At 53.5% G+C, this 24979-nt stretch overlaps 4 protein-coding genes across 8 annotated transcripts; 1 reads left to right on the forward strand and 3 right to left on the reverse strand.

The window, feature by feature from the left end:
• Positions 1 to 66: 66 nt before the first annotated feature.
• LOC147226575 (uncharacterized) lies at positions 67 to 3700 on the reverse strand. The gene is made up of 3 exons (XM_086161015.1): positions 3201 to 3700; positions 2533 to 2835; positions 67 to 809 (listed from the first exon to the last, which is right to left on the reverse strand). The coding sequence occupies exons 1-3, from the start codon at positions 3510 to 3512 to the stop codon at positions 255 to 257; spliced, it is 1170 nt and encodes a 389-aa protein (XP_086017141.1). The 5' UTR covers positions 3513 to 3700; the 3' UTR covers positions 67 to 254.
• A 91-nt stretch (positions 3701 to 3791) lies between these two features.
• rabgef1 (RAB guanine nucleotide exchange factor (GEF) 1) lies at positions 3792 to 11182 on the forward strand. Its single transcript, XM_086161010.1, has 9 exons — positions 3792 to 3927; positions 4817 to 5011; positions 6052 to 6239; positions 7190 to 7356; positions 7435 to 7516; positions 7598 to 7730; positions 7998 to 8089; positions 8337 to 8593; positions 9238 to 11182. The coding sequence occupies exons 2-9, from the start codon at positions 4833 to 4835 to the stop codon at positions 9625 to 9627; spliced, it is 1488 nt and encodes a 495-aa protein (XP_086017136.1). The 5' UTR covers positions 3792 to 3927; positions 4817 to 4832; the 3' UTR covers positions 9628 to 11182.
• Positions 11183 to 12107: 925 nt separating this feature from the next.
• LOC147226577 (G protein-activated inward rectifier potassium channel 2-like) lies at positions 12108 to 19807 on the reverse strand. 3 transcript variants are annotated; one of them, XM_086161014.1, is made up of 5 exons: positions 19440 to 19807; positions 18470 to 18628; positions 14378 to 14514; positions 13596 to 14237; positions 12108 to 13066 (listed from the first exon to the last, which is right to left on the reverse strand). In XM_086161014.1, the coding sequence occupies exons 3-5, from the start codon at positions 14481 to 14483 to the stop codon at positions 12735 to 12737; spliced, it is 1080 nt and encodes a 359-aa protein (XP_086017140.1). In that variant the 5' UTR covers positions 14484 to 14514; positions 18470 to 18628; positions 19440 to 19807; the 3' UTR covers positions 12108 to 12734. The 3 variants fall into 3 exon arrangements, with proteins under 3 accessions (XP_086017140.1, XP_086017138.1, XP_086017137.1); XM_086161012.1 differs by having other exon boundaries at positions 13596 to 14514; positions 18470 to 18625; XM_086161011.1 differs by having other exon boundaries at positions 13596 to 14514.
• Positions 19808 to 19948: 141 nt separating this feature from the next.
• On the reverse strand, positions 19949 to 24979 carry kctd7 (potassium channel tetramerization domain containing 7). 3 transcript variants are annotated; one of them, XM_086161017.1, is made up of 6 exons: positions 24584 to 24979; positions 23663 to 23832; positions 22205 to 22255; positions 21305 to 21483; positions 20812 to 21235; positions 19949 to 20725 (listed from the first exon to the last, which is right to left on the reverse strand). In XM_086161017.1, exons 1-5 carry the CDS (start codon positions 24905 to 24907, stop codon positions 20859 to 20861), a joined length of 1101 nt encoding a protein of 366 aa, XP_086017143.1. In that variant the 5' UTR covers positions 24908 to 24979; the 3' UTR covers positions 19949 to 20725; positions 20812 to 20858. The 3 variants fall into 3 exon arrangements, with proteins under 3 accessions (XP_086017143.1, XP_086017142.1, XP_086017144.1); XM_086161016.1 differs by having other exon boundaries at positions 19949 to 21235; XM_086161018.1 differs by lacking the exon at positions 22205 to 22255 and having other exon boundaries at positions 19949 to 21235.

The raw sequence follows: 24979 nt of genomic DNA on the forward strand, positions 1-24979 counted from the left end.
CCGAACGTTTCCAGATAGAAGGCAGTGAACGTGTTGTTTTTTTAAGCACCTGGTTGATTTTTACCTCTTTATTTTCAATGAGTTGCCACTTCCGGGACCTACTTCACTGACCAATCACAGCCCGGCTCGTCCGGCCCGGTCCAGGTGAGTCAAATATGGATCAAATATGAATCCCATCTCCACATCACTCATTCCATGTGTCCCCCTCCCCTCCGAAAGTCGGCAGAAGACCTTCTTCCGGATCTCAGGAGCCCTCAGGTGGAGTCCTGGGTCCGGGCGCCTGACCCCCACCCTGAGACCCGGGTCCAGTTGGTCTCCAGCAGGAAGTCGTCCCTCTGCTCGAGCAGCTGCTGAAGAACCTGCTCCGGATAGAGGAAGAAGTCCCTGTTGCGCTGGAGGTCCTGGGCCTGCATGATCCTGGACACCAGGGCCTCCTGAATGGCCGGGGACTGACAGGGGCGGTGGTGGACCCGGTGACTGACGTTCCTCCACGGCTCGATGACCAGCAGGCCCTCCTCCTTGTCCCCGAGGTTTTCTCCCCGGGCTCCACAAAGCCTCCCGCCTCCGCTCGCAGGGAGGGGCAGGACCCCCGGCCCGACCCGGCTAACGTTGAAGGAGCGCGGAGCTGAGCACGAGGAACCGGTCACGTTCCCTCGGGATGGTCCACGAGGAGCCGGGGCCGGAGCTGCCGTCTCCTGGATGTTCCTGCGGAGGTAGGAGGTGAAGACCTGGACCAGACGACCATAAGCCGTCTTGTAGGACAGACGCAGGGACTCGGCCGATCCCACTGGGACCGAGTGGAGGCGGACCTGGAGAGCGGAACCTTATGTGAGCCACGTCACTTATTTTACATTAGACTACCACCAAATAAATATGTCAAAAAGATTTAATGAACTTAAATGAAAATGTAGTCTCAATTCACTGATTCAGTGTGAAATCTAATATATCTAATACTGATTCGTCATGTTGCAATGCAAATTTTCCACTGATGTGCAATTTTTCCAGAATACTCTTTTCAGTGTCTGCAGACATGTCATCTGGAAATGATATTATTCAAGAGGCGAGACTTTAACCAGGGCAGAGCATTTCTACTCATTTCTACTTTCTACTGATTTTGCAGGCAGGTAGTATTAATGTCTCTGCCACGGTGTGCGGCTGTTTGGATTTAGCCATGAGTTCAGCAACTTTGTAGCTAGTTTTCAGAGCTTTGTCTGTCTGCTTACACACATGAATTAAATAGTTTGTGTTCTTATCTTGAAACGGTTTAGTTTAGAGGTGGCCTTTAAGTTTGCTTAGAACCACCGCACTTTTTGAGTCAGCCCAGTGGATTCGCCAGTAAAAGTGAATCCAAACGCAATCTAACTTTCATCGTATTGTCTTGAGCTCACCATTTTTACTTTCTTCTGACCGCTACTCATACTTGGGCCTTCATCTGGGTCAGAATGTTCTCCAGGACCAGAAGGTCTTGATTGAGTACTTTTTATTTAAAATATTTCTCCATGGCTTTATCACTGCCGCTGTCTCACTGGAAGTATCACTGATTCGTCTGCTGTTTGAGCAGCAGCAGGTGGATCCACAGCTTCATCCACTACCTGTGGTCATCTACTAGACGAGTATTTACTGTAAATTCCGGACTAAAGAGCACACCTATATAGAGGCTGCATCTACTAATTTTTAAAAGACAAAATAAATTGTACATAAATAAGCCACAGGTGTCCTAGTTGAAACATGATATTAATGCAGCAAGATGTTACAGGAATCTTTTTTTTTTTTTTTAAACCTTTAATTGAATAAATGACGATAACATCTACAACTACATAATAGAAATGCTTTTTTTTTTTTCAGAAAAGATGCCAAACTTCTGTACAGCAGCTCTATTTCCTTCTTGGACAGCCAGACTGATCACTTTCAAATTGAAAAGCTGCTTCAAATGCATTTCTGCACATCTTTTTCATGACGGCTGATCTGAAGAATTATTGTAAATGCAAGTGTTTTTTTTTTTTCCCCACTGTGACGGTGTTGGCGGAAGGAAGCGACAGTAATTACCCTATAAGAATCCAAAAAATTAGCCGCATTGTTGTAAAAGCCGCAGTTCTCAAAGCATGTGAAAATAGTAGCGGGTTATATGCCAGAATTTACGGTAAGTGTTTTGCCTCTCACTGCACGTTGCTCACATACACACACCTGTCAAGACACAGTATTTTTGTACCAATCGGGTGAAAGTGTGAATTCTTCCACGGCACACGTGATGATCTCTCACGGCTCACTCGGTGGTTGGGAAACACTGATCTATACGATCTATTTGTGATCCATCTGCAGGGTCACGAAGGAGAGGGACTACCTGTTCTCTGGCCCTGCATTCAGAGGGCGTCTCTGGTCTTAGACACACTCTGGCTCTGCAGGATCACCAAAACCTGGAACTCCAACAAACCTGCATCACCTCAGCTAACTTGGAACTAGACTGGGTAAGGTTTTTCCTTCAACAGTGTGTACCCGGTGTACCCTCAGACGAATGTGTGTGTGTGTGTGTACCTGGTGTATCCTCAGGTGAAGGTGCAGGGCGGCTCCGGTCAGCCACTGCTGCAGGGCGATGGAGCTCATCCTCTTCCTGGTGGTCATCCTCTCATAGTGGTCCAGAAGCTCCAGCTTCAGCCAGGTGTCGTGGAGCTCGCTGGTCTCGGCCATGGCCTCGGGGTCGTTGGCAACGGCGGGGACCCGGGTCAGGTAGCTGGAACAGATCCGGCCGATCCTGGAGGTCGCGCTGATGCCAAAGAGGGTCTTCCACGGTGGCCTCCTTGGCGACGGACCTCCCTCTGCTGACCCTTGACCTCTGACCTGGAGGAGCAGACAGAGTTGACCCCTGACCTCCAGAGAGGATGCCGCACGTGGACCTTGCACTTTCACACTGCGCTATCAAACATCCACGGGGCTAGTCAGCAGACCCCAATCCTCAGAGGAGGAGGTCTGAAGAACACCTTCAGCTTCATCACAACCAGCCACACCACAGCTGGAACCACTGGAGAAAAACACACACACACACACACACACACACACACACGTTTGTGGAGGTTCTCCGTCATCCAGTTCACGGTAGAAGCCTCTCAGATGAGGGTGAAACGTCTCCAAGTGATGAAACTTCGGTGCAGTTGCCACGACAAGAAGATTTCAACAACAACACACACACACACACACACACTGACCTGTAGGGCCACCTGGTCAAAGAGCAGGGCCAGGGCCAGGGCCACCACCCCGACCCCCCCGAGGGCGACCCTTTGGGCCCCCAGCCGGTCCCCCAGGCCCCGGGTAAAGCGGGGCCCCAGCTCGGGCCCCAGGCCGCGCCTCAGCAGCAGGTGGTGGTGGCGCAGGGCGGCGGACGAGTCCGGGGACAGGAAGGAGCAAAGCACCGGGTCCAGGGACACGTCCGGGACGGCACCGGCGTCCCGGGCCACCAAGAACAGCTCCTGCACTGTGGACACAGACGGCAGGCACAAGCTGCGACCCGTCACGATCATGATGTGTGTGTGAGTGAGTGATTGAGTGAGTGTGTGTGTGTGAGGGTAAAGGGCAGCGTGTTCTCCAAGCGTCCGTCCACGGCTACAAGCTCCGCCCACAGGAGCGCCATGTAGAGGCGGGCCATGTGGATGATTGACAGCTGGCCCGTCCGAATGAAGCCCCGCCCCTTACTCGTTCACACGCACACAACCCGCACGATTCGTGACCAACTGCAAACGCACGGCTCCATACGAGGCGCGTACACGGGGGTGGGGTGGGTGGGGGGGTGGTTGCTGCGTGTCCTCCCCCGGCGACGCCCTGCGAGTGACGTCATGCCGTCAACTTCCGGTATCTTCAAGACGACGACAGTCACGTGACCGTCTACAGCGGAACAGCAGCGGAGCCGCTCCTCTCCCGGTCGGCTGCAGCTCGTCGGTGAGTGTCGGCCGTCGGTACCGAACCCGCAGGCGGGAGGGGGCTCCGGGAGGAAGAAACCCGCACCACAAAACGCACGTCTCCCGAGGAAAAGCGGGAACGGAGACGGTTTCCGGTGACCGGGCCGGTGTCCTCCCCGAGGGGGAACCGGAACCGGGAACGGAGGGACGAGTTTCCCATGATATATCGTCCGGTGATCGTCACCGGGCAACGCGTAGCTGTCAAACGGCCGGAGGTATTCCCGAAGGTCCCTGTTGCCATGGTTACTGAGGACATGTCCCCCGCGGTCAGCTGACCACTGTTTCAGCAGGTTTCCTAAGAGAAAAGTGCTTCTCCAAAGGTGTCCTTCAGATCCTCGGCCTGCAGGTTCTACACACAGCAGGTCCAGCTGTCCTGGTCTCCTCAGGGTCAGGTTCCTGCACTGCTTCTGGACCTGCTGCTGGTTGGGTAGATGCTGTGGACGGGCTGAAGGAGGACCAGGTGTAACCTGGTCTGAGTGGGAGCAGGAGGTTCTGGATCCACCCTCTGGTTCTCCAGGCGGGAGATGTTACGTTGCAAAGTATATATTCCGTGTTGGATGTAAAACCACCTTTGAACGACAGTAGAACATCTGGTTTGGACGCTGGGAGATGTTGATAGGTGTCGTGTCATTTCCGAGGGTCTTCGTCCTGACAAGGAGGTTCTGTGTGCGTCTGAGGGTCGAAGGCCTTGCTCCTCGTGCAGGAACATCTCGAAGGTCTCCTGGTAGAATTCACACGTCTGTGGAGGCTTCAGGATCCAAACCTGACGTGGACCTCTTGAAGCCGGCGTCAGGATCACAAGGAGGGCGCGCGTGCAAAGCGGTTAGATCCTGGAGCTTCAGTTATTGATTGGCCCGTGGTCGTTCCAGGTCGTCCCGCGGCGCCATGAGTCAGCGCACGGAACGGCGCGGGATCCACGTGGACCAGTCGGACCTGCTGTGCAAGAAGGGATGTGGTTACTATGGCAACGCGGCCTGGCAGGGCCTGTGCTCCAAGTGCTGGAGGGAGGAGTACCAGCGCGTCCGGCAGAAGCAGATCCAGGACGACTGGGCCCTGGCCGAGAAGTAAGGAGGCACCACCTGGAAAACACACACACACACACACACACACACACACACAAGCATCAATGGAGAGGTGACACAGTAAGGTGGATGCCTGGGGGCAGTGTGAGGGCAGTGCCTTGCTCAATGGCACATCAACAGGAGGCACCTGAACCCCCACTATCTACACAGGTGTGTGTGTGTGTGTGTGTGTATATACACACACACACACACACATCTATATAAAATCATATCCCAGGGGTATTAAGAATTGCAGGCTTGACAATTTTGTGTGTGTGTGTGTGTACAGTCAAGTCAGAAATAATTCATGCCCTTGGTTGTGTGTGCATGTGTGTGTGTTTGTGTGTGTGTGTGTGTGCGTGTGTATACGCCAAAACAAACAGCAGCTTCTAGATATTTCCTGTGTGGTCCTCTGTGACAGCCTGAGCGTGCAGCTCCAGCCGTGGCTTCCATGAGGCCATTTTCTCTGTGCAGAACCCTCTGCGTTCCCCATTGCTCTCAGCAGAACATCTCACGTGGATTGATAGATGAGGTGTGTGTGTGTGTGTGTGTGTGTGTGTGTGTGTGTGAGCCGCAGCTGAGCGGGAAGCCTTCCTCCGGTGTCTGCCCAGCTGCCGCTCCGAGTCCTCCATCCTCCACCGTCACACTCTGTGAAGCCAGAAGGGGATCAGGATCTGACGTCCCTGGACCTTCACCACAGGGATGCTCTGCAGACACAGGGAGAGCACAGCCTGCAGTTATGCAATACAAGGGGGGAGTATCTTGTTAGTTGTCCCCCCACCCAGACAGTGATGGATGGCAGTTAGAAGCTACCTGTCCTGTCCTGGATGAAGGTCTTGAGGACACCTACTCAAGATGATCAGCTCCTCCCCGGCGGCCCAAACGGTTTAGGCTGCCGTGGGTCCGGTCATGTGAGAAGGTCATGTGAGCAGGCGTGGCTCCAGGCGAGAAGGTCGCTATCTTCACGTCGGGGTGATGTTTTTTTGAAGTTCTGGTTGTGTTTGAGGACCACACACTGATCGGCTGTGACCGGTGCTATCCAGGCTGCAGCGGGAGGAGGAGGCGGCGTACGCCAGCAGTCAGACCCCGGCCCCGGCCCCCCCGCCCCAGGCTCCGCCCTCTCTGGGGCCCTTCTCCAAGTTTGAGGAGAAAAAAACCAACGAGAAGACGCGGAAAGTCACGACTGTAAAGAAGTTCTTCAGCCCGTCATCACGCACCGCTCCCAGGAAAGGTACAGTGACATCACACACACCTCAGAAGGTCCTCCTCTACAATCAGGCACACAATGCTGGAGACCTCCTGGATTTTAAACTGATGGGGGGCCGTGTTCAGTTCCTTAGTCATCTCACACACACACACACACACTCTTCTTCTTCTCCTATTGGATTTTCTCTTTCCACCTTCTCCATCTAACCCTATTCTCTGTATCCTCCTCTCTCACACCAACTACCCTCATATCCTCTCTCACTACATCCATAAATCTTCTCTTTGGTCTGGAAGCTCCAATTCCAGCATCCGTCTACCGATATATTCTCCATCCCTCCTCTGTCTATGACCCAACCATCTCAGTCTGGCTTCTCTGACCTTCTCTCCAAAACATCTAACATGTGCCGTCCCTCTGATAGACTCATTCCTGATCCTATCCATCCTGGTCACTCCTAAAAAGAACCTCACACACACACACACACACACACACTGACAAATATAGCGTGGAGTACCCTGGTATCGGCTGGTCTCCGGGGGGTCCGACCTCCTTTCAGGATCTAATCAGGTCACCGAGTCTAAAAGGAGCGATGTCCCCCGAGGAGACGGCCCATCAGAGTCACATGACGTGGCATGAAGAACCCCGTGCTGACAGCGTCTCTCTCTGCGAGGCTCATCCGTGGACACATTGAGAACATCGGCTTCTTACCCCGGAGAGCCCGGAATCGCGTCGGGCCTATTTCATGACCGATCTCGTCCTCCGTTTGTAAAACTCTGCTCTGCGGTTGATGCTAGTAGCTAACGTTAGCATGCTAACAGGTGGAGGGCGTCGGCAGCTTCCTGCCTCTGTGTTTCTGCAAGAGTCGGCGCCAGCAGATTTTAATAAAACATTAGACGTTCCCAGAGGCAGAGCAATGTTTTTTTTTTTTTTTTTTTTTTTTTTGCTCCACCTCCAACCATTTGTATCTCCTGGCGCAGAAGCTCCCGAGGGAAAGACGCCCAGTCCGTCGGCCAGCCGTCACGCCAGCTTCGACACGGACCAAGTGTCAAGGGACTTTGTGGATTTCTTGAAAAGCCTCCAGAAACCTGGGCGGGAGATCCACAAGCAGTGCCGCTCCTTTCTCATCAACATGTCCGGCAAGAAGGTCCTCGGATAGATCCCGATGAACTTTGACGTCCGCGTGAATCACAACGTCGTCATCCAAAACGCCGGTTCTTTGCAGGATCTGGGGGCGGACGAGCTGTCGGAGTGCGTGCAGGACTTCTACCAGAACCTGGCCGACCGCCTGATGACCCACTTTAAGGGTTGGTACTTGAAGGTGGGGGGTGGGGGTGGGGGGGGGGGGCACACCGGACCTTTTCTTCTGACCGATAAATGACCTCCAGGTTCGTCTGAGTCGGTGGAGCAGGTGATGGACCAGGTGGAGAAGTACATCATGACCCGGCTGTACAAGAGCGTCTTCTGTCCCGAAACCACGGATGACGAGAAGAAGGATCTGAGCACCCAGAACAGGATCAGGTGAGGCTCCGCGTCCTCCGCTTTGGTTTCCCCCAGACTGTCCGAGTCAAGGGCTCCGGAACAGCGCTGGGTCTTTGCCGGCCCGGAGCTCCGGTCCCACCCGTAAAGCAGTGTAGCTCGTACAATGCGCGACTCCCTCGCGCACCAGCGGTATTTGTTCAGAGCACGACTAAGAAGATCTTTGTACAAGAGGACCTTTCTCCTGGACGTCCTTTCACACACCTCATTTCAATGTTTCTCCATGACATCTTGTCCTCTGTGTTGCAGGGCGCTGCACTGGGTGACCATCCAGATGTTGTGTGTCTCCATGGACGAAGAAATCCCTCAGGTGTCGGAGAACGTGGTCAGAGCCATAACAGGTGGGGAACATCGACCTTCACTGCGTTGACTCTAGAACCTCAGCGGGAGCAGGAGAACCGACGTCTGGCTAGCGCAGTGGGTCCGTCGCGAGCCGAGGGGGCAAACGGCGCGTTTGAAACCGAAGCATAGCTGGAGATGGAATTCTATCAGAGAGCAGCAGAAGTTCCTCACAGATCAGGAGGAGAGCGCTCAGGTTTTCGGAGATGCGGCAGAGAACGTCCGATCTCATCTGACGATTCCTTCCAGACATCATTGAGATGGACTCCAAGAGGGTTCCCCGAGACAAGCTGGCCTGCATCACCCGCTGCAGCAAACACATCTTCAGCGCCATCCGGATCACCAAGAAGGAGCCGGCCTCCGCCGACGACTTCCTGCCGGCCCTCATCTACATCGTGCTGAAGGCCAACCCTCCTCGCCTGCAGTCCAACATCCAGTACATCACACGCTTCTGTAACCCCAGCAGGCTGATGACCGGAGAGGACGGCTACTACTTCACAAACCTGGTGCGTCTCCACCTTCGTTCCGGACTTGGTTCTAAACATCTGTACTGGAGCCAGACCTGTTGTCCGTCCGCAGTTCAGGGTTCAAACTTAAAATATGTCATAATAATATTGTAATAACAATATGATAAGAATGCCTTTGCTTCAGCCGTCCATGCTGGAAGTGCAGCTGTAGCTTCACTGAATATAGGGACTCCACAGAACTGAGACTCAGCGGTAACGTTGGAGATCCTGATCAAGGAGGATCCAGAAATCATCTACCAGAGGGACGTGTAGACCATAAAGACACCCGAGCAGAAAAGCAGCCCTCAGTTTAGCACAAAAGGATGTGAAATGATCCAAACGTCCAAAGAAAGGCAGGAAATGACTGACAGGCACGAGGTGAAGGATGTGAAGAACATCTAGAAACGGGAAGGAAGGTAAACAGGACGTGGATTATAAATCAGCAGCGACTAAAAATCTGAGAAGCAACCTGCAGCTCATTATCAGAGGAAGTCAGGAAGGATTGGAGGACGGGTCCTCCTGAGACCGTCGGATCTGAAGGAGATGGAGGGACAGGCTGTGAGCCCTGAGCGGGAACCTGCAGCGATTTAACCTCTTCCTCGTCCCATCACGCTAACTCCTCCTCTTCTTCTGCCCTCTTTCAGTGCTGCGCCACCGCCTTCATCGAGAAGCTGGACGCCCAGTCGCTCAACCTCTCCCCGGAGGAGTTTGAGCGCTACATGTCCGGCCAGGCTTCTCCGCGGCAGGCGGACCCCGAGGGGGACCGGCCCCCGGCGGGTCCCCTTCCGGGCGCCGCCCACCCCGCGCTGGCGCAGCTCAACCACAACCTGGAGCTGCTCTCGGGGCTCAGCGACCGCCAGGAGGCGCTGACGGAGGCGGCGCAAAGCCTGCAGGCCGAGCTGCTGTCCTGGCCTCGGGCCGTGGAGCGGGAGGTCGGCGACGCCCTGAGGAGGTTCCCTCTGGACCTTCTGCCGCCGCCCGATAACAACCGCCCGCCCTCCCGTCAAAACCCCCCGCAGGTGTTCGCCGGCTGACGGCCGGGGCGGCCCGGAGTCTCGTGGCTCCTTTCAAATGTCCAACTCATTCACAAGCTACAAAAGAAAACAAACTTAACAGCTAAGACAGGACTAAACACACAGCTTTCAAAAAGGAAAACACTCCATGCGTCTTCATCCGACACTCCACCCACTTCCTGTCCACGCAGGAAGTCACTCCCGCCAGGGCTACAGTTAGCGGCGACCTGATTTTAGTCACCACTTATGCTGTCCGCATTACCTGCTCAGCATGAACTCAAAGGGAATGTCGGATGTAACTGTAATCAACATGGAGGAGATGATGTCACGACCACGACCTCAGAAACCTCTCGGTTATGGGTCACCATCTGCATGGTTCAGAGGAAAGATCGGGATCTTAAGTCTCCAAATGTAGCAGATATTCTAAGGTAATTGAGTGGTTTGGGTGACAGGCAAATATTCAATGTTAAAAGTCACTTATGCAAACATTTTAAGACATTTTTTTAAAAAAAGGAGTGGCTGAGTATCAGCTTATTGAAAAAGACTAAAGTTTCTTTTCTTGACAAATTCAAGTCTCGCATGAATTCCGCTCAGTATCTGCAGATGCTAATTAGCTGCTCCAGTGCTAACCAATGTCCCGCTTGGCTCCGGGAGCGGTAGGCTAATGCTAGTGCTATCACGCTTAGGGCATGCTAGTCTTGATGTCATAGTCTATCTGTCTGTTGCCAATAAGCAAGCAAATAGCTAACAAGCTAATGATCGCAAGCAGTAGTGATTAATAGTTAGGAAGGTAGCGAAAACAGCTAATAGCAAGTGGATATCTTACAAGCCAACAAAAGCAGCCATTACCAAGATACTAGCTATCAAGCTATCAGTGGTCGTTGACAGAAAACTAATATCCAACAAAATAATAGCAGGGTCACAAGCAAGTAAATGACAACGAGCAAATAGCCATCAAGCTAACAACCATTGTCAATGGCTAACACTAACAGCTAGCGGGCTAATAATCAACAAATGCATTCATTTATAGCACACATTGGTAAATGTACTGGGAACACAATTCTTACCTGAACATTGAAAGCGGCGCCTTCACCGGATGGATTATTGGACGGCTCACGGCGATAAAACCCGCCGTTTTATTGTAAAACAGGAGGTCAGAAAGCTCCTGCGTGACGCTCGGCCTCGGAATCTCTGCTTTGGATGGCACTTTGACAACTATCATTAATAATAATATCAATGTATACTGTTAACAGTATTGATTAATGTGTTTAATTATGATTCATAATCATGTCAACGATGATGGTATTGCTATTAATACGTGTTAATATTCGTACCATTGCCAATGCCACTAGGGTTGGAGTAAAGCTTCGACTTCTTCAAATGTTTTAAGTGCACCAAATTAAAAACATAAAGTTATTAATTATGTTTAAGATTTACGGCAAAATAAGTTTGGATAAGCACTTTATTTGCTTTGTATATGTTTTTAAATACATTTGTAAACCGGTTTACTTTTAACAGGAATTTTAAATGGAACGATGGCATGGTAATAAATAAATAATATGGTGAAGGGAAGAAATATCACTTGGCTGCTTTGGGGGAGGATCGAACAAGTACAGACACACTTTTCTCCGCCGGTATTTCAAAAAGAAAAAGTACTTGGCGCTACGGTGCGAGGCTCCCCTCCAGGCCTGCAGGGGGCAGCGGCTCCCCAGGGGAACAACCATTTCAAACCTGTTTGGAAGATGTCGCGGAAAAACCCAAGAGTTCGGTTCATTTGACACTTTGAATATCAAGTATTTGGTGTGTTTTAGCATTTCAACACTAACATGATTAATGGAAATAAACCAGGAAACACCTGGCTCTCCAAACTAGAACTCAAGGTCTGAACTACATTTGTTTGTTTTTTTTTGTGTGTGAATAAACCACGAGTCTCTGGAGGCCCGAGTCCAGTGTCACCTGTCGTTCTCCAGCGACCGAGTCCTCTCTGGAAGACCTCTTCAGGAACCTGTAACGGAGGGAAGATCTCCGGACGGACCTGCTGCATCCAGACTACTGCGGCTCCTCGGTTGAAGATCAGATGTTAGCGGCGGAGAAGTGAGGAAGTCAGATAAACCCCGAGCAGCTGCGTCTTCTAAAGTTCAGAACAAGTCCGAGCAGAAGTATCAGCACTGCACGTTTTATTTTTAAACACTATCACTTCAGCTGTGCTTCCAGAAGGTTCATCACGATGTGGAAGTAGTAGAAGATACTAATGGAGCAGGCGAAGGGTCAGATGGTCAGACCCCCGTGTGAACCTCCACCCCCCCATTTGAGATGTTTACTTTCTGACCTTTATTTTGGAATATATCACACTGTTGAGCACCAGCAGGACACGGGAGAACTTCTGGCGGCGATCGACGCTACGTCGGGTTTCGCCGAGGTTATAAGCACGATCAGACGGAGAAGGTTCTACCGTCTCCTCGCCGACGCGGACCGTCCGAGGCAAGAAAGAGCAGCAGGCGTTTCTTTGAGCATTTATTGAGTAGATACTTCTGGGTGACACGTGACGGCGACAATAGATTCCTTCGCTGTGCAGAAGTGACAGGGAGAAGGTTAAAGGGCCGGAGTCACCGGGCTTCTCAAGGCGTCCAGGCGTGAAGGACTCCGAGGAACATCTACCGTTTGGGGAAGAACTCATCGCCGGTCTCGACTGGTTTGCATCTTCGGAGGGTATTTACACGGTAGGAGATAAACGGCGGCGCTCACACATGCTAATATAAGTCTGGAGAACCAAAGCTTTGTACATCCAGTAAGGCAGAGAACATCTACACGACTAGCCGAGATCTTCGGAATCAAACGTCCGGCAGATATCCACACGACCATCCGTCATTGGAAACGCTATGTACAAAAATACTTCTGCAAATGCCCCTAAGAATATCTGATAGAAAAAATAGGAGGGATCTCGTCGGGACATCGCCTTGTGCGTGGAACATGCAGGCCGGGTCAGGAGACCGGACGTGTTGGGCTTCTGGGGCGGGTGGTGGAGGGTATGAGGGGGTGGGGGGGGTGGGGGGGGGTCGAACCCACTGAGATAAATCGGCTCACGTCCGAGGACCCGCCCGTCCTCCTCGGCTCGGGCCGACATCCGCCTACACCTTGGACTCGCTCTCCATGTTGGCCACCTCGCCGTTCCTCTCGGGCTCCCGGTTCTTCTGCGTGTCCGGACCCTCCTGCTCGGACTCGGGCAGCCCCTGCTGGCTCAGCCTGCTGGCGAGCGACCAGGTGAGGGGCAGGCGTGCTCGGCTGCTCATGTCGGCCAGCTCCCTGGCGCTGCAGGCCGGCGTGTTGGTCTCGTAGATGTCGTGGAACCTGTTGTAGTCCACCTCGTAGAAGCCGTCCTCCAGCGTCAGGACCGGGGTGAAGCGGTAGCCCCACTTGATCTCGCTGCCGACGTAGGAGCTCCTGGCCTGACAGGTCATACCTGGACAACATCACGACACATTCAGCCGGACGCCGGCGGAGGACAGGAACCTCCGGGGCGGAGGACAGGAACCTTTCCCTGCTCCCTTCTGCTTGCCGTTCTTGTTCTGGACCTCGTCAACGTCCACCTCGCGACCGTTTGAGGACGGAGCCTTACCGACCCGCCCCGAAACATCTCCTGCACAAGCTGCAGTAACCGGACCTTCAGGTGTTCCGCGCCCTAACTCTCGTCCGAATGAGATGAGGCCGGCCTCTCGACCGACCACAGCCGGGACAGCCCTGAACGCGGAGCGGATACCGGAAGTATGTTTTCGTCCACGTCCTCCCGTCCTCACCTGACCTTCGGATAGGTCACATCATCCTGAATATCTGCACCCCCTAGCGGCGGACTCCAGAACCTTGGGACGCTAATTCACGCGCAGCGCTTTGGACCGAAATCAATAAACGCAAATAATGAGGGCGAGAAAAACATCTCAGAGCCCTGGTTCTTGAGGGTTTTTTTTTTCCCCCAGACAGCGGCGGATACTCACCCGTGGCCTCCACCATGCCCTCCAGAATCACCACGATCTCCACCTCCTCCTTGGCCAGGTGGGCCTGAGAGATGTCCCAGAAGGGGCTGCTCTGGTTGATCTCGTGACAGATGATGAGCGGCGACACAAGAAAGAGCCGGTCGTCTCCGGTGTTGTATCCCACGTTAATGTCCGTCTGGTTGAGGGGGATGAACTCGCCCTCCTTGGTCTGCTTGGACTTGATGAGTTTGGCCCGGATGGAGGCCTCTACAATGTGCGAGTTCCTCAGGTCTCCTACCCGGAACATCAGGCACAGCCGGCCGTCTCTCATGGAGATGACGGCGTTGGTGGAAAACACCAGGGTCTCGGCTCGTTTCTTGGGCTGCGAGATCTTGACAAACATGCAGCCGACCATGAAGGCGTTGACGATGGAGCCCAGGACCGACTGGACCAGCAGCAGCACGATCCCCTCGGGGCATTTGTCCGTTATCACTCTGTAGCCATATCCGATGGTGGTCTCCGTCTCGATGGAGAACAGGAAGGCCGACACGAAGCCGTTGAGGTTATTGACACACGGAGTCCACTTACTGTCCGCTACGTGGTCCAGATCCCCCCGCAGGAAGGCGATCAACCACCACATGAAGCCGAAGAACAGCCATGTCACTGTGTAAACCAACACAAAGATGAAGAGGTTGAATCTCCATTTCAGGTCCACCAGTGTGGTGAAAATGTCCGTGAGGTAGCGGTACGTCTCCCGCACGTTCCCGTGGTGGACGTTGCACTTCCCGTCTTTCTGGACGTACCGCTGGATCCTCTTGGCTCGGTCAATTGCCGCCAGCTGCTTGGGGAGGTCCTCTCGGGCCTGTTTGGGCAGCTTGGGTGGTCTGACGGTGGCTGGGCTCTCCACATCTTGCTCCATCGAGCTTCTCTGGATTCAAGCCTGCGGGAAAGAAACACGGCCGCCGTTAGCAAAGGAGGAGGACAAGCGCCGGGTTACAGAAGGTTCTGCTCATCCGCCCGGTTCTTTAGACTTTTCCGGAAGAAAAAGGACGAGCTTCGGCGCCACAACAAAACGGTTAAGGTCTCCATCCTGCCCCGGGACTGAACCTCAGATGTTCCGGCTGCCTCACACGCTTGTTCTACAGGGGGCTAATTTAGGCACTGGCGGGCAGGAGAACCCGAACCTGACTCCGAGCGGGAGTTGGTTCCTGATAGAAGGTGTTTCAGCAGAACATCACGTCCCTTCACGAGATGACATCACAAACGAAGGAAACCTCGTCCTGTTGGCTTCAGTCAGAAGGACCTACAGATTTCCCGCTTTACCATCATGTCTGCAGGAATGTTGTCCACCCCAAAACCTTCTCCTGGTGGGATTCACTCGAGAGAATGAAGAACCAGAGGGATCATGAAAGTTCACGGAGTACGATGGAGGTGGAGGTTAGTCCATCCCAGGTTGCTGATCTGTGACATTTTAACAACAGGAGAACATAACCATCCATGATCTCCATCTCAGCCGCTCCAGGCTGGACCCGGTCAGCTCCAGGTAACCCCGTCATCATGATCTTCTGCGTAGTCAAAATGACCAACTGAGCTCCCTGTAGATGGTCGAGGTAAGGGTTGTGATCGCTGAAAAGGATCCTGAGACAGCCAGGCCAGAAGGTACAGCGGTAGAAGTCACCGGATGGAGCACAGCGGGGATCGCACTCAAGAAGAACGAGATGAAGCCACTGCCTGGAGCTTTCCAAACTGAGCCTTGCGGGTTTGCTAGCCTGTTGATGCTAGCAGAGCTCACCCCGCAGAACTTCGGCCACCATCGACCACCACAGCTGCCCCAACATTTTGAACCCCGCAGACTGGAGCCGAGCCACGGATCTGCTCCGGACCTTCCGCCGCCATGCTAATGCTAGCATAGCAGGTCACCCGGCCATCTTGTTTGGGAAGCAACACGAGCAGCAGACAGCTCCGTCAGCTCCACCAAAGCCGAGGTGGAACAGAGTTCTAATGCCTCCGTGACTGTTCCTGCTCAGCACAGCACAATACGGAGTACTTTGAGAGTACTCACTGTACTCCCAGTACTCCAAGTGAGAGGCTGTGGTAGATCCTGGACTCAGATGGTCTCTATGTAAGGCAGGAGGAACCTGAGCGTGCTGGAATCTGATTGGACGACGAGGCTAAAGGCAGGTGCCCCCCCCCGCTCCGAGCCTCCATCGCCGTGGTTACGAAGCCGCCCCGCTCCACTCACGGGGGAATATCGCCGCTCCGGCACTGCTGGTTGCCATGGCGACGCGCAGCTCGGCCCACCGAGCGCTCACAATGTAGCCGGAGGAGGCCTCGGCTTCGGAGCACCTCTCGGCTTCTTCTGACGAGAAACGGGGTCGCGGTGACCGACCGCCGTCCGCCGCCGTGTCTGATGTTTCAGGTCAACGTGGAGTCAGATGACGGCGTGAACCTACAAGTTTCACAAGATGGAGGAGCTCTTTCAGCCGCGTTCCTCAGCTCAAGACCCAGAGAAGACGCAGAAGCTGCCGATGGATCCGGGCGCGGTAGAAGCGAGGCGGACGCGGGTTCGTCCGAACGAGGAAGACCGAGATCCGGATCCAATGGGGGGGCGGCTTCTCGGACGGGAGAGGACCATCTGCTCCTGAGGGCGGCTCCATCTTATCGTGCCAGAACAGGCTTGAAAGACCTGCTTGGTTACGGTTGCTAAGGAGCCATTGTTCGGGAAGGGCTTTAGGGAGAGCAGGTGTGGCTCCGAGCCTGGACCTCGCCGCTTGAAGGCGGGGTTAATGAGGGTCGCGGAGATAAAGACCAACCTCGGTTAGCCGGACGTCAGGCAGCTGCTTCCTGTCGGGCCACGCCGGGACACGGGAGGCTATGATTAGGTGCGTGACGCCAACGGCTCCTTCTCTGAGTCCTCACGGGGCGGCGCAGGTGGTCTTCTCCGCCGCCGCCGCCACCCACGCGGCAGCAGTTCACCCTACGCCTTGTCTCACAGGAGCACGAGCTCGTCCCTCTGGGCCTCCGAAGGGGAAACGGTGGAACCTGATGTCCACTGGGACAAAGAGGCAGGGAACGAACATCACGAGAACATTCCCGGCTATTTTTTGTGTAAAGGCCAGGCCAGGAAGCGCTGAGTCCAGGAGAACCGGAGGAGAACAAGCAAAGACGAGATCTTCAAGATCGAGAGCCTTCGATGCCATCTGGACGTCTGATCTTCTCTCTGGAGGCTCTGGAGTAGAACCTCAGATATCACGACATTTGGACCCTTCTGGGTCTTCAAGAGAAAAAAGCAAATACTGTCACAACAGAAGGACGACCAGTGACATCTGTGGAGGTTCTCAGACCAGAGACTGCACCATTCATTCATCGGCCGAAGAAGAGAAGCGCAAGCTTTTGTAGAAAGTGTTTCTACGCGGGGAAGACCTCCCTGACCGAGGCTGCTACCCGCTGAGGGAACGTGGAGTTTGGAGCCGTGGACGCGAGAACGTCGGCGGTTGATTTCGTACCGCTCGGCTCAGAGTCGACTGTCGAGACCTTCAGCCTGATGGAGCGGAAGGCTTCACGGGCGGTTACACAACGCACTCCACAATAAAAAAACACACACACACAAAACTGTTTCCAGGAGCTCACAGATGAACGGCCATCTTCATGTCCTTCAGCAGCAGATTCAGGTCCTTTAACTGAGAAACAAAAGGACTAGATGGACAAGGAGGACCAGAAGGACCAGGTGAAGCAGTCAGGTCTCCAGTCTCAAGTTCAGTTACTGCGATACAATATCACAACTGGTTAGTCAGTCTTTTTATTGAGAAGCCTTGTGTGTGTGTGTGTGTGTGTGCGGTTCTAGAGAAATCTCTGGATTAGAAATCAGCTGTTTCCATAGAAACATCCACGCCAAAGCCTCAGGGTGGACGTTGAGTCTCTGCACCGAGGACATCCAGTCACGTGCACGGGACTGAAACCCTTCCTGCAGAACCTCGGGGAACCAGGGTTCTGCTGCTTCTGTGTCAGAGGGTTCCTGGGGTTCAGTAGAGGCCAGACCTCAGGAGAAGCAGAGGGTCCAGGTGACCTCTGCTGGTCGGACATGATCACCTCCAGGCTTTAGGAGGCACCGCCAAACATCTCAACATCTTACGAACTAGCTATTAATGGGAAATCACGTCGAAATCTTTTTTGTCTCCGCAGGTGGACTTGAATTTCGACAAGAACTCGCCGAGACCTGGATGACTGAGAACCTCCACAGACATGGTTATTAAGCAGTCCGTGACTGGTAGTTAACATGAACCGGCAGCTGGAGGAAGCTGATCTTCATCTTAGATTCCAGATTCAGATTTTGTCCTCCAGGAACAAGCGGAGGGATGGTGACCTCCTCGAAGAAGAAGAAGAAGAAGGACCGTGGAGAAGCTGCTTCCAGCCCTGCATAAGGAGCGTCTTCTCGGGGCAGACTGGAGCTGATAGGTGTGTGTGTGTGTGTGTGTGTGCGTGGGGGGTTGGCGGCAGGTGCATCTGCGGGTTGGAGATTTCCCGTTGTCATGGAGACGGAGGTTATCACAGTAATAACCGCCTCTTATTACCGTTGCTGCCTTTCACGCAGCGCGGCGGCCCGCAGGAACCGCCGCCGGGACGCCGGGCTCCGGAGCTCCGCGGCTCGGGGGGCTCCGGGCCCCGCCGTCCGCCGGTCCGGTGGGCTGCTTCCGCCGTCACGTCTACCGGAAAAAAAAAAAACCTCCCGGTTGTTCCCGTCCCGGCATAAACGCGCTGCTCCCGGATGAATCCGTGAATCGGTGCGTTATGTAACCCGCCCCCCCCCCCGCCACCCTCCATCGAACAGATGCACACATGAACCGGGTCTTATCCGCCCCGCGGCGGGGGGTGAGTGGGGTCGGGGTCCGTCCTACCTGGCGCAGCAGCCTCTGGCCCCGGTTCATGTCACCGGCTCTTCTCGAAGCTTCTGTTCTGACCGACCGGATCTGGAGACGGAGAGCAGGAGCGGCGTCTAGGTCCTCCTCCCCTCCATCCTCTCCTCCTCAGCATCGGCCGCCTGCCTCCACCCTCTGCTTGGGGGGGGGCATTAAAGGGTCAATACACCGTTTAGACGAAGATCCACACACACACAGGTTTATTACAGCTGCATACGTGTGTGTGTGTATGTGTGTGTGAGATCACGTGAGTCCAGGAAATTTCTTTTGAATGTGTTCATAAAAACGTCTTGACGTTCAACGTCCTTGGGACGACCTTGACATGTCCTTGTCCTCCAAGGCCGTGGTCGTAGAACATACATGTTGTAAGGAACATACATGTTGTACATTACATGTGTGAATAATATACAGGTCGTATTTAATAGACATGTTGTATGCAACATGCATCGATTAGATGTTCTATCTAAAATGTGTATAACATACATGTTGTGAATAATGTGCATGTAACATACATGTATTATATAACATGTGTATATTTTAATATACAAGTTGTGTGTAAGAGGAAATGATCATTAAGGTGAGATGTTCTCATGAAGAATATGCATGTTGTATTTGACATATGAGTTATAACATACACGTTGTATTTGACATGTGTATATAAATACATGTTATAAAAAAATGTGTATAACATACATGTAGTTTCCAACATGTCTCTATAACATACATGTTGTATAGAAAATGGAGCATGGAGTCCTGGAAGATGTTCCGGTCCTCGCTAGATGAGCGGTAAAACATTTTCAATCCAAGACATTCAAGTCCAATTGTCAAGACAAAAAGATTTGGACATAAATTCACCATGACTCCCCGGGCACGTGTATAGAGCATACGCATTATATGTGACATGTGTAATATACATGTTGTATAGGACGTGTGTGTGTATATAACATACATGTTCTCATGAAGATGGAGCACGGAAGCAGAGCTCTTGGAGGCTGAGGGCAGACCTGCAGCTGACACTCCCAGATCTGGAACATCGCAAGGAACCTGATGGAAGCTGATTGAAGCTGATGGAAGCTTACGCGCCTGGAGCCATCCAACACTCCACACCTGCTGCACCCCACGGCCCGTGGATTACAGGGCATTATTGATTATTGCACTGATTATTGGCTCCAGTGACTTCTTGTATAGGTAAGAAATCTGTGGAGATGAAGGAAGGTGAGGATCTGTGGGAGGATGGTGGGGTTGAGGAATGGAGGGATGAGAGTGTATTCATATTATTAGGGAGGTGGAGGTGAGGAATGGAAGATGAAGTGGAGACAGCAGAGTGGAGGAAGGTAGGGTGAAGGAGGGAAGAAAGGGTGGAGATCCAGAGCTCGTGGAAGCAGAGAAGTGGAGGAGAAAGATTGTTTGATGACGTCACCAGGAGGAATTACATAACGGTGATCAATAAGCGATCGATAAGTGATGAGCAGGTTTATTGGGGGGGGGGGGGGTGTTGCCGAGGGAGGAGAGGTTACAATCACAAGGTGCTCAGACCTCATCAGGTACAGAAGACGGGGCTTCGACCTGCCACAACCATCACATTAGCTTCACTTAGCGGGGCGGGACATGGATCCATGGAGTCCAACAGAAACCAGAACATCAGTCTGAAGATCCAGGTCTCCAGGTGGAGGTGATCGCCGACGGACCTCACGTCCTCGGGTGAGGGCGGTCCCGTTTCCGCGGCAAAAGTTCATCGACCCTCCCGCGGCAGGCTGGTCTTCGGACCGTGAGCGGGATGCGGTCGGACCTGCATCTCCAGCCTGGAGGGGGAGGTCGGCGGGACAAACAGAATGGAGGACGTCGGCGCAGAAAGGTGGAGGAGCAACGCCAGGAATTCTCTTTAAAGGAAAACAAACTTCACGGCTTCATGACGCAACAAAGCTCGGAGGAACCCGGAAGAACCCAAAGGACCCAAGAGGAACCTAGAGGAACCCAAAGGACCCAAGAGGAACCAAGAGGAACCCGGAGCAACTCAAGAGATCCAGGACCTGACAACCTGACATGAAGAACTTCAACCACAGTCCGGCATGTGGCCTCTGACTGCTGGATGAAGGTTCCTCTACGACGGTGGACTGCTCCTTGTAGACTTGTGGCCCTGGTACTACACTGTTAAACATCTGGCTGGCCAAAGCCCTCTCTCCTTCCCGTGAGGGGCTCACCCTCCGGGAGCCTTGCCGCCACCGGGGGGAGACGCTGGGGGGAGAGGAGGAGAACGTCCACAGACCTTCCAAGTGCTGGAACTGAAGATTTGACACACAAGCCAAACTAAAAGGCGCCACCTTGGAGAAAAGCCGGCAGTGCCTGGAGGGGAAGGTCCACCGCGGCCTCACCACCAGGTGATCTTGAACTCGTAGATGGGCCTCTTGCAGTAGTAGTGGTTGATGAGATGTTTGTCGCAGACGCCGATGCACTGCTGCTCGGCCGCGATGCCGCGCTCCGCCAGGTCGCCCACGATGCAGTGCAGAAGGTCGTAGACGTCGGCCACGGCCTCCCACGGCCCGAAGGACACGTCCACCTCGCAGTGGTGCTCGAAGAGCTTGGCCTCGCCGTCCGAGCGCTCGAAGCGCAGCGAGTTGAAGAGCGGCCGCTCGTACGGCGTGATGGGCATCTCCTCCTTGTAGACGCAGATCTTCAGCTTGGCGAAGCGCGCCTTCTTCTGCATCGCCCTCAGCTTGGCGATCTCCACGATGCGCTCCAGATTGTCTGGGACAGAAGAGAAGGGCTCGTGGTTAGAGGAGGTCCGCCCGAAACTTCCCCGGCCCAGGGATCTACCTTTGTAGTAGGGCAGCAGGTCCAGGAAGGCCTGCCGCACCTTCTCGCCAGTCAGGGGCTGTGTGTCCTCCAGACTGTCCAGCAGGGGCCCGATGGCGTAGAACTGGGCCTCGCGGTGCACAGCTCGCACCCGCTCCCTGCGAGGAAGCTCTCCTTCACGGAGGAAGTTCAAGATGTCCCTTTGGAAGGAGACACACGACCTGAACACGGGGTCCATAGGAGACCGTGCGTGATGTTCCTCCCTGATGAGGAAAACTCGATCATCTCAGACGGGGGAGGACAGGAGGCTACCGTGGAACGCACCCTGATCTTCCGGAAGAAGGCTTCAGCGGACCAGACTTGTTCTGTGGCCTCCAGAACAGACTAACGTCTTACAGGAGCGGCGAACGCCTGAAGCATTCATCCAGAAGATCTGACTGCATTAATGATTTAGAACATACAGACTTTCTGAGAGGCCCTGAAAACTTCTGCTCTGATAAACCGCTGTGGAGATACAATGTGAAGGAGAACAATGAGGACCACGTAGCATCATCATGAGTGGCAGTCTGACTTCATTCTGATGGAACGTTGTCCTTCATTCCTCCGAGGCTCCTCCGATCCAAACCCTGGGCTCTTTGAGAAGATGGAGGACTGATTAAGTGTGTGGAGAGGTCACGGGTCTTAGTGACAGGAAGCTCAGAGGACATCATGTGAAGGAGACACCAGTTAGACACAACACTCATCACAATAGTCCACATTTGACCACACAATCACACATACACACACACACACACCAAACCTGGACCTGGTGGGACAGAGGTTTCCTAAAACCGGACCAGAAGACCTGACTGACAGGCACCATATTGAGTGATGGGACCTGATCCTGAACAGCTGCTCCACCAATCATCACATGAGTCTGACCTATGGATGGAGATCCAGCCTGAGGTTCCACTCTCATCTTCACACCAACTCCTGGAGAGACACGTCACACAGTGGGGATGAAGTTCTGCGTCTTACGATACTGCTGAGGCATGCTTACAGTTACTATAGACCACCATTCATTGTGCTAAGTTAACTCTGTGGGGTCTTCTCGTCTGATTATCCTCCTCAGCATACTCACAGGAGAAGACCACCCTTTTTCAGTCCCTCAAAGGGGACAATATGTGTGTGTGTATATAAAGATCCATGGGAAGAATAATCCATCCATGTGATGATGAGTGGACAAATTTGATTTGTCCACTTAGTTGTGTGTGTATTTGTGTGTGTGTGTGTGTGTGTGTGTTCTGGTTTTGTTGCTCTTTCCAGTGGACAAAGCAAAGTGAGGCTGGTCCAACCTGAGGACTTCAAACTGAGGGGATTATTTTCAGACCGTTGCACATTTTCAGCCCGTTTCCTCTGAGAGCAGAAAAACTGTCACAATGAAGGGTGACATCAGAGTGACTGGAGGTGCGCATGCACGTGCACATGCACACACACACACACATGCATAAATAAAGGCATACACACACACACACACACACACACACACGCGTGCATAAATAAAAGCATACAGACATACACACACACATGCATAAATAAAAGCCTACATATAAATACAAATGCAGGCATAAACAAACAGACACGAGCACAGATATAAATACACACATATGTATATATATACATATATATATACACACACACGCACGCACGCACGCACGCACAAACACATGCAGACATCAGCAGTTATGTAAGAGGCAGCACTTAATCACTGCACTGAAAAATGGACCAGAACGTGTGAATAAAGCTGCTCCTTCCTCCAGAACCAGGTCCATGGGCGGCCAGAGTCGGACTCATGGTGGGGGAAGTGGGCCTGAGGCCTTTTCTGTGGGAAGAGTCTATCTTCTTCTTGAAACTGCTCCCACATCCGATCCCTGGCCTCCATCCAACCCTTTCTTCTAAAACCGACTAACTTCCTGTCTTCTTCTCCTCCATCCATAAAGCCCCTCTCTGGTCTTCCTCCAGACCTCCTGCCTGGCAGCTCCAACCTCAGATTCCTTCTACCCAGAGCTTCACCATTCCTCCTCTGTCCATGTCCAAACATCTGTGTGACTTTATCTCCGAAACATCTACCACGTGCTGTCCTTCTGATGGACTCCTTCCTGATCTTTTTCTGATCCTCCTTTTTCCACCTCCTCTCCACGGCTCTGAACTGTTGACCCTCAGTACTTAAACTCCTCCACCTTCTTCATCTCCACTCTGGTTCCTCTCATTCACACACATGTGCTCTGTCTTGCTGCTGCTCACCTTCACTTGTCTCCTCTCCAGGACATACCCCCACCCATCTAGATGTTCCTCCACCTGCTCCCACTAGCAGCAGAAGGTTTCATCTGAGTTCCTCACCCAAAATACGCCCCGTCCCGATCGATGAAGAATCGGCCCTCTGCGTCCCGCGGGATGTGGTGACGCCCGCTGAACATGGCTGACAGCATGGTGTCGTCATAGCGACGCAGAGTGGACAGGCGAGTGGTGAAATAGGTGCCGCCCACGTTCAGAGAGATCACTTCAGGAAACTGGAAGACAGTAAGAATGTGGAGCCACATCGATGAGCGAGACCCTTCGCCCACCGGCTGGCGGGGAGATTATCGGAGCGTTTCTGATGACCCATCGTCTCACCACCGGTTTGATCAATTAGTGAAACCAGAATTCACCTGCACAACCGGCGTGTTTAACATGTCACACACTGGTTCCTGCTGGAAGCGAGACTTCCTGTGTGGCTGATTCACATTCATTTATAAAAAAACTTCTGATCCTGCTCTTCCTTCCTCTGCAGACCCAGCTTCTCCTGGTGACGCATTACTGATTATTCATTCTCACCAATAAGATCTCCACCCCGGAGGTGTGTGAGCACCTACTTTTAACTTCTATTTCCTGTAAATACATACGTAAGTGCCATGTTTACAAATACAGCTTTAATACATATCAAACAAAGGTCTTGATGCTAATTATTGTGCAGGGATGATTCTAGAAACCACTCGCCAGCTTATATTGAGCGATGAAACCATGGGCATTTGTTTGTGCGGTGAATGTGGATCTCCTGGTGGGGTTGATCTCCTCGGCCGTGGCCTGCAGGAGCGCTAAGAGGATTACTTCCGTGTTTGGGCTGGGGAGGGCGGGCCCACGTGACGGCGCCGGCCAATCAGCGCGGGGACGGAGTCCCCGGATTAGAGTCCGGTAGGAACCGCCTCGCAGAGAGAAGCTATTATTAGCTTGAAGGTAAAAGCCGCGGAGCAGCGGCTCCGTCAGAGCCCCGCGGCGGCCTACCTCCTGCTCCGACTTCCCCGGGGAGGGAGGCGGCTTGCCCCGGGGGAGGCTCCCCGGGGGTGACGCCGGCTTCCGGACCTCGTTCTCCGTGGGCTCCGAACCGGAAGGGGCGTCGCCTGGTTTCTCCGCGTCCCCCGCCGCCGAGAACACCACCATGACCCGGGGCAGCGGCAGCGTCCGCCGCTCCTGGATGAAGCGCCTCACCCGGGTGGTGGCGGCGGGAAGCGGACCGAGCAGCGGCCGGTCCCCGGGCGGCGGCGGGCCGAGAGTCCCGGGCGGCGGCGGCGGCGTACGGTCCGCGCCGCTCGAGCCGTTCTGCTGCATGCGCGCGAGGCAGAGGGGCGGCTGGCCGCTCGAGCCACGGCGCGAGCCTGCTCAATCACAACAAGGAGATGA

This window comes from Fistularia commersonii, chromosome 15 (assembly GCF_037954325.1).
Source record: "Fistularia commersonii isolate RoL2024-O1a breed Wild chromosome 15, RoL_Fcom_v1.0, whole genome shotgun sequence".
NCBI lineage: Eukaryota > Metazoa > Chordata > Actinopteri > Syngnathiformes > Fistulariidae > Fistularia > Fistularia commersonii.

Excerpts from the sequence above, each read along its gene's own strand:
- LOC147226575 (XM_086161015.1), bottom strand. The coding sequence starts at position 3,512 with ATGATCGTGACGGGTCGCAGCTTGTGCCTGCCGTCTGTGTCCACAGTG. Across the intron at positions 2,836-3,200 it reads TTGACCAGGTGGCCCTACAG|GTCAGAGGTCAAGGGTCAGC; the intron begins GTCAGTGTGTGT and ends CTGCTCCTCCAG. Across the intron at positions 810-2,532 it reads TTCACCTGAGGATACACCAG|GTCCGCCTCCACTCGGTCCC; the intron begins GTACACACACAC and ends TCCGCTCTCCAG.
- rabgef1 (XM_086161010.1), top strand. The coding sequence starts at position 4,833 with ATGAGTCAGCGCACGGAACGGCGCGGGATCCACGTGGACCAGTCGGAC. Across the intron at positions 5,012-6,051 it reads GACTGGGCCCTGGCCGAGAA|GCTGCAGCGGGAGGAGGAGG; the intron begins GTAAGGAGGCAC and ends GGTGCTATCCAG. Across the intron at positions 8,594-9,237 it reads GCTACTACTTCACAAACCTG|TGCTGCGCCACCGCCTTCAT; the intron begins GTGCGTCTCCAC and ends GCCCTCTTTCAG.
- LOC147226577 (XM_086161012.1), bottom strand. The coding sequence starts at position 14,493 with ATGGAGCAAGATGTGGAGAGCCCAGCCACCGTCAGACCACCCAAGCTG. Across the intron at positions 13,067-13,595 it reads GGGCATGGTGGAGGCCACGG|GTATGACCTGTCAGGCCAGG; the intron begins GTGAGTATCCGC and ends GATGTTGTCCAG.
- kctd7 (XM_086161017.1), bottom strand. The coding sequence starts at position 24,907 with ATGCAGCAGAACGGCTCGAGCGGCGCGGACCGTACGCCGCCGCCGCCG. Across the intron at positions 23,833-24,583 it reads CGGGGAAGTCGGAGCAGGAG|TTTCCTGAAGTGATCTCTCT; the intron begins GTAGGCCGCCGC and ends ACTGTCTTCCAG. Across the intron at positions 22,256-23,662 it reads CGGGACGGGGCGTATTTTGG|GAGTTGGTGTGAAGATGAGA; the intron begins GTGAGGAACTCA and ends GTGTCTCTCCAG.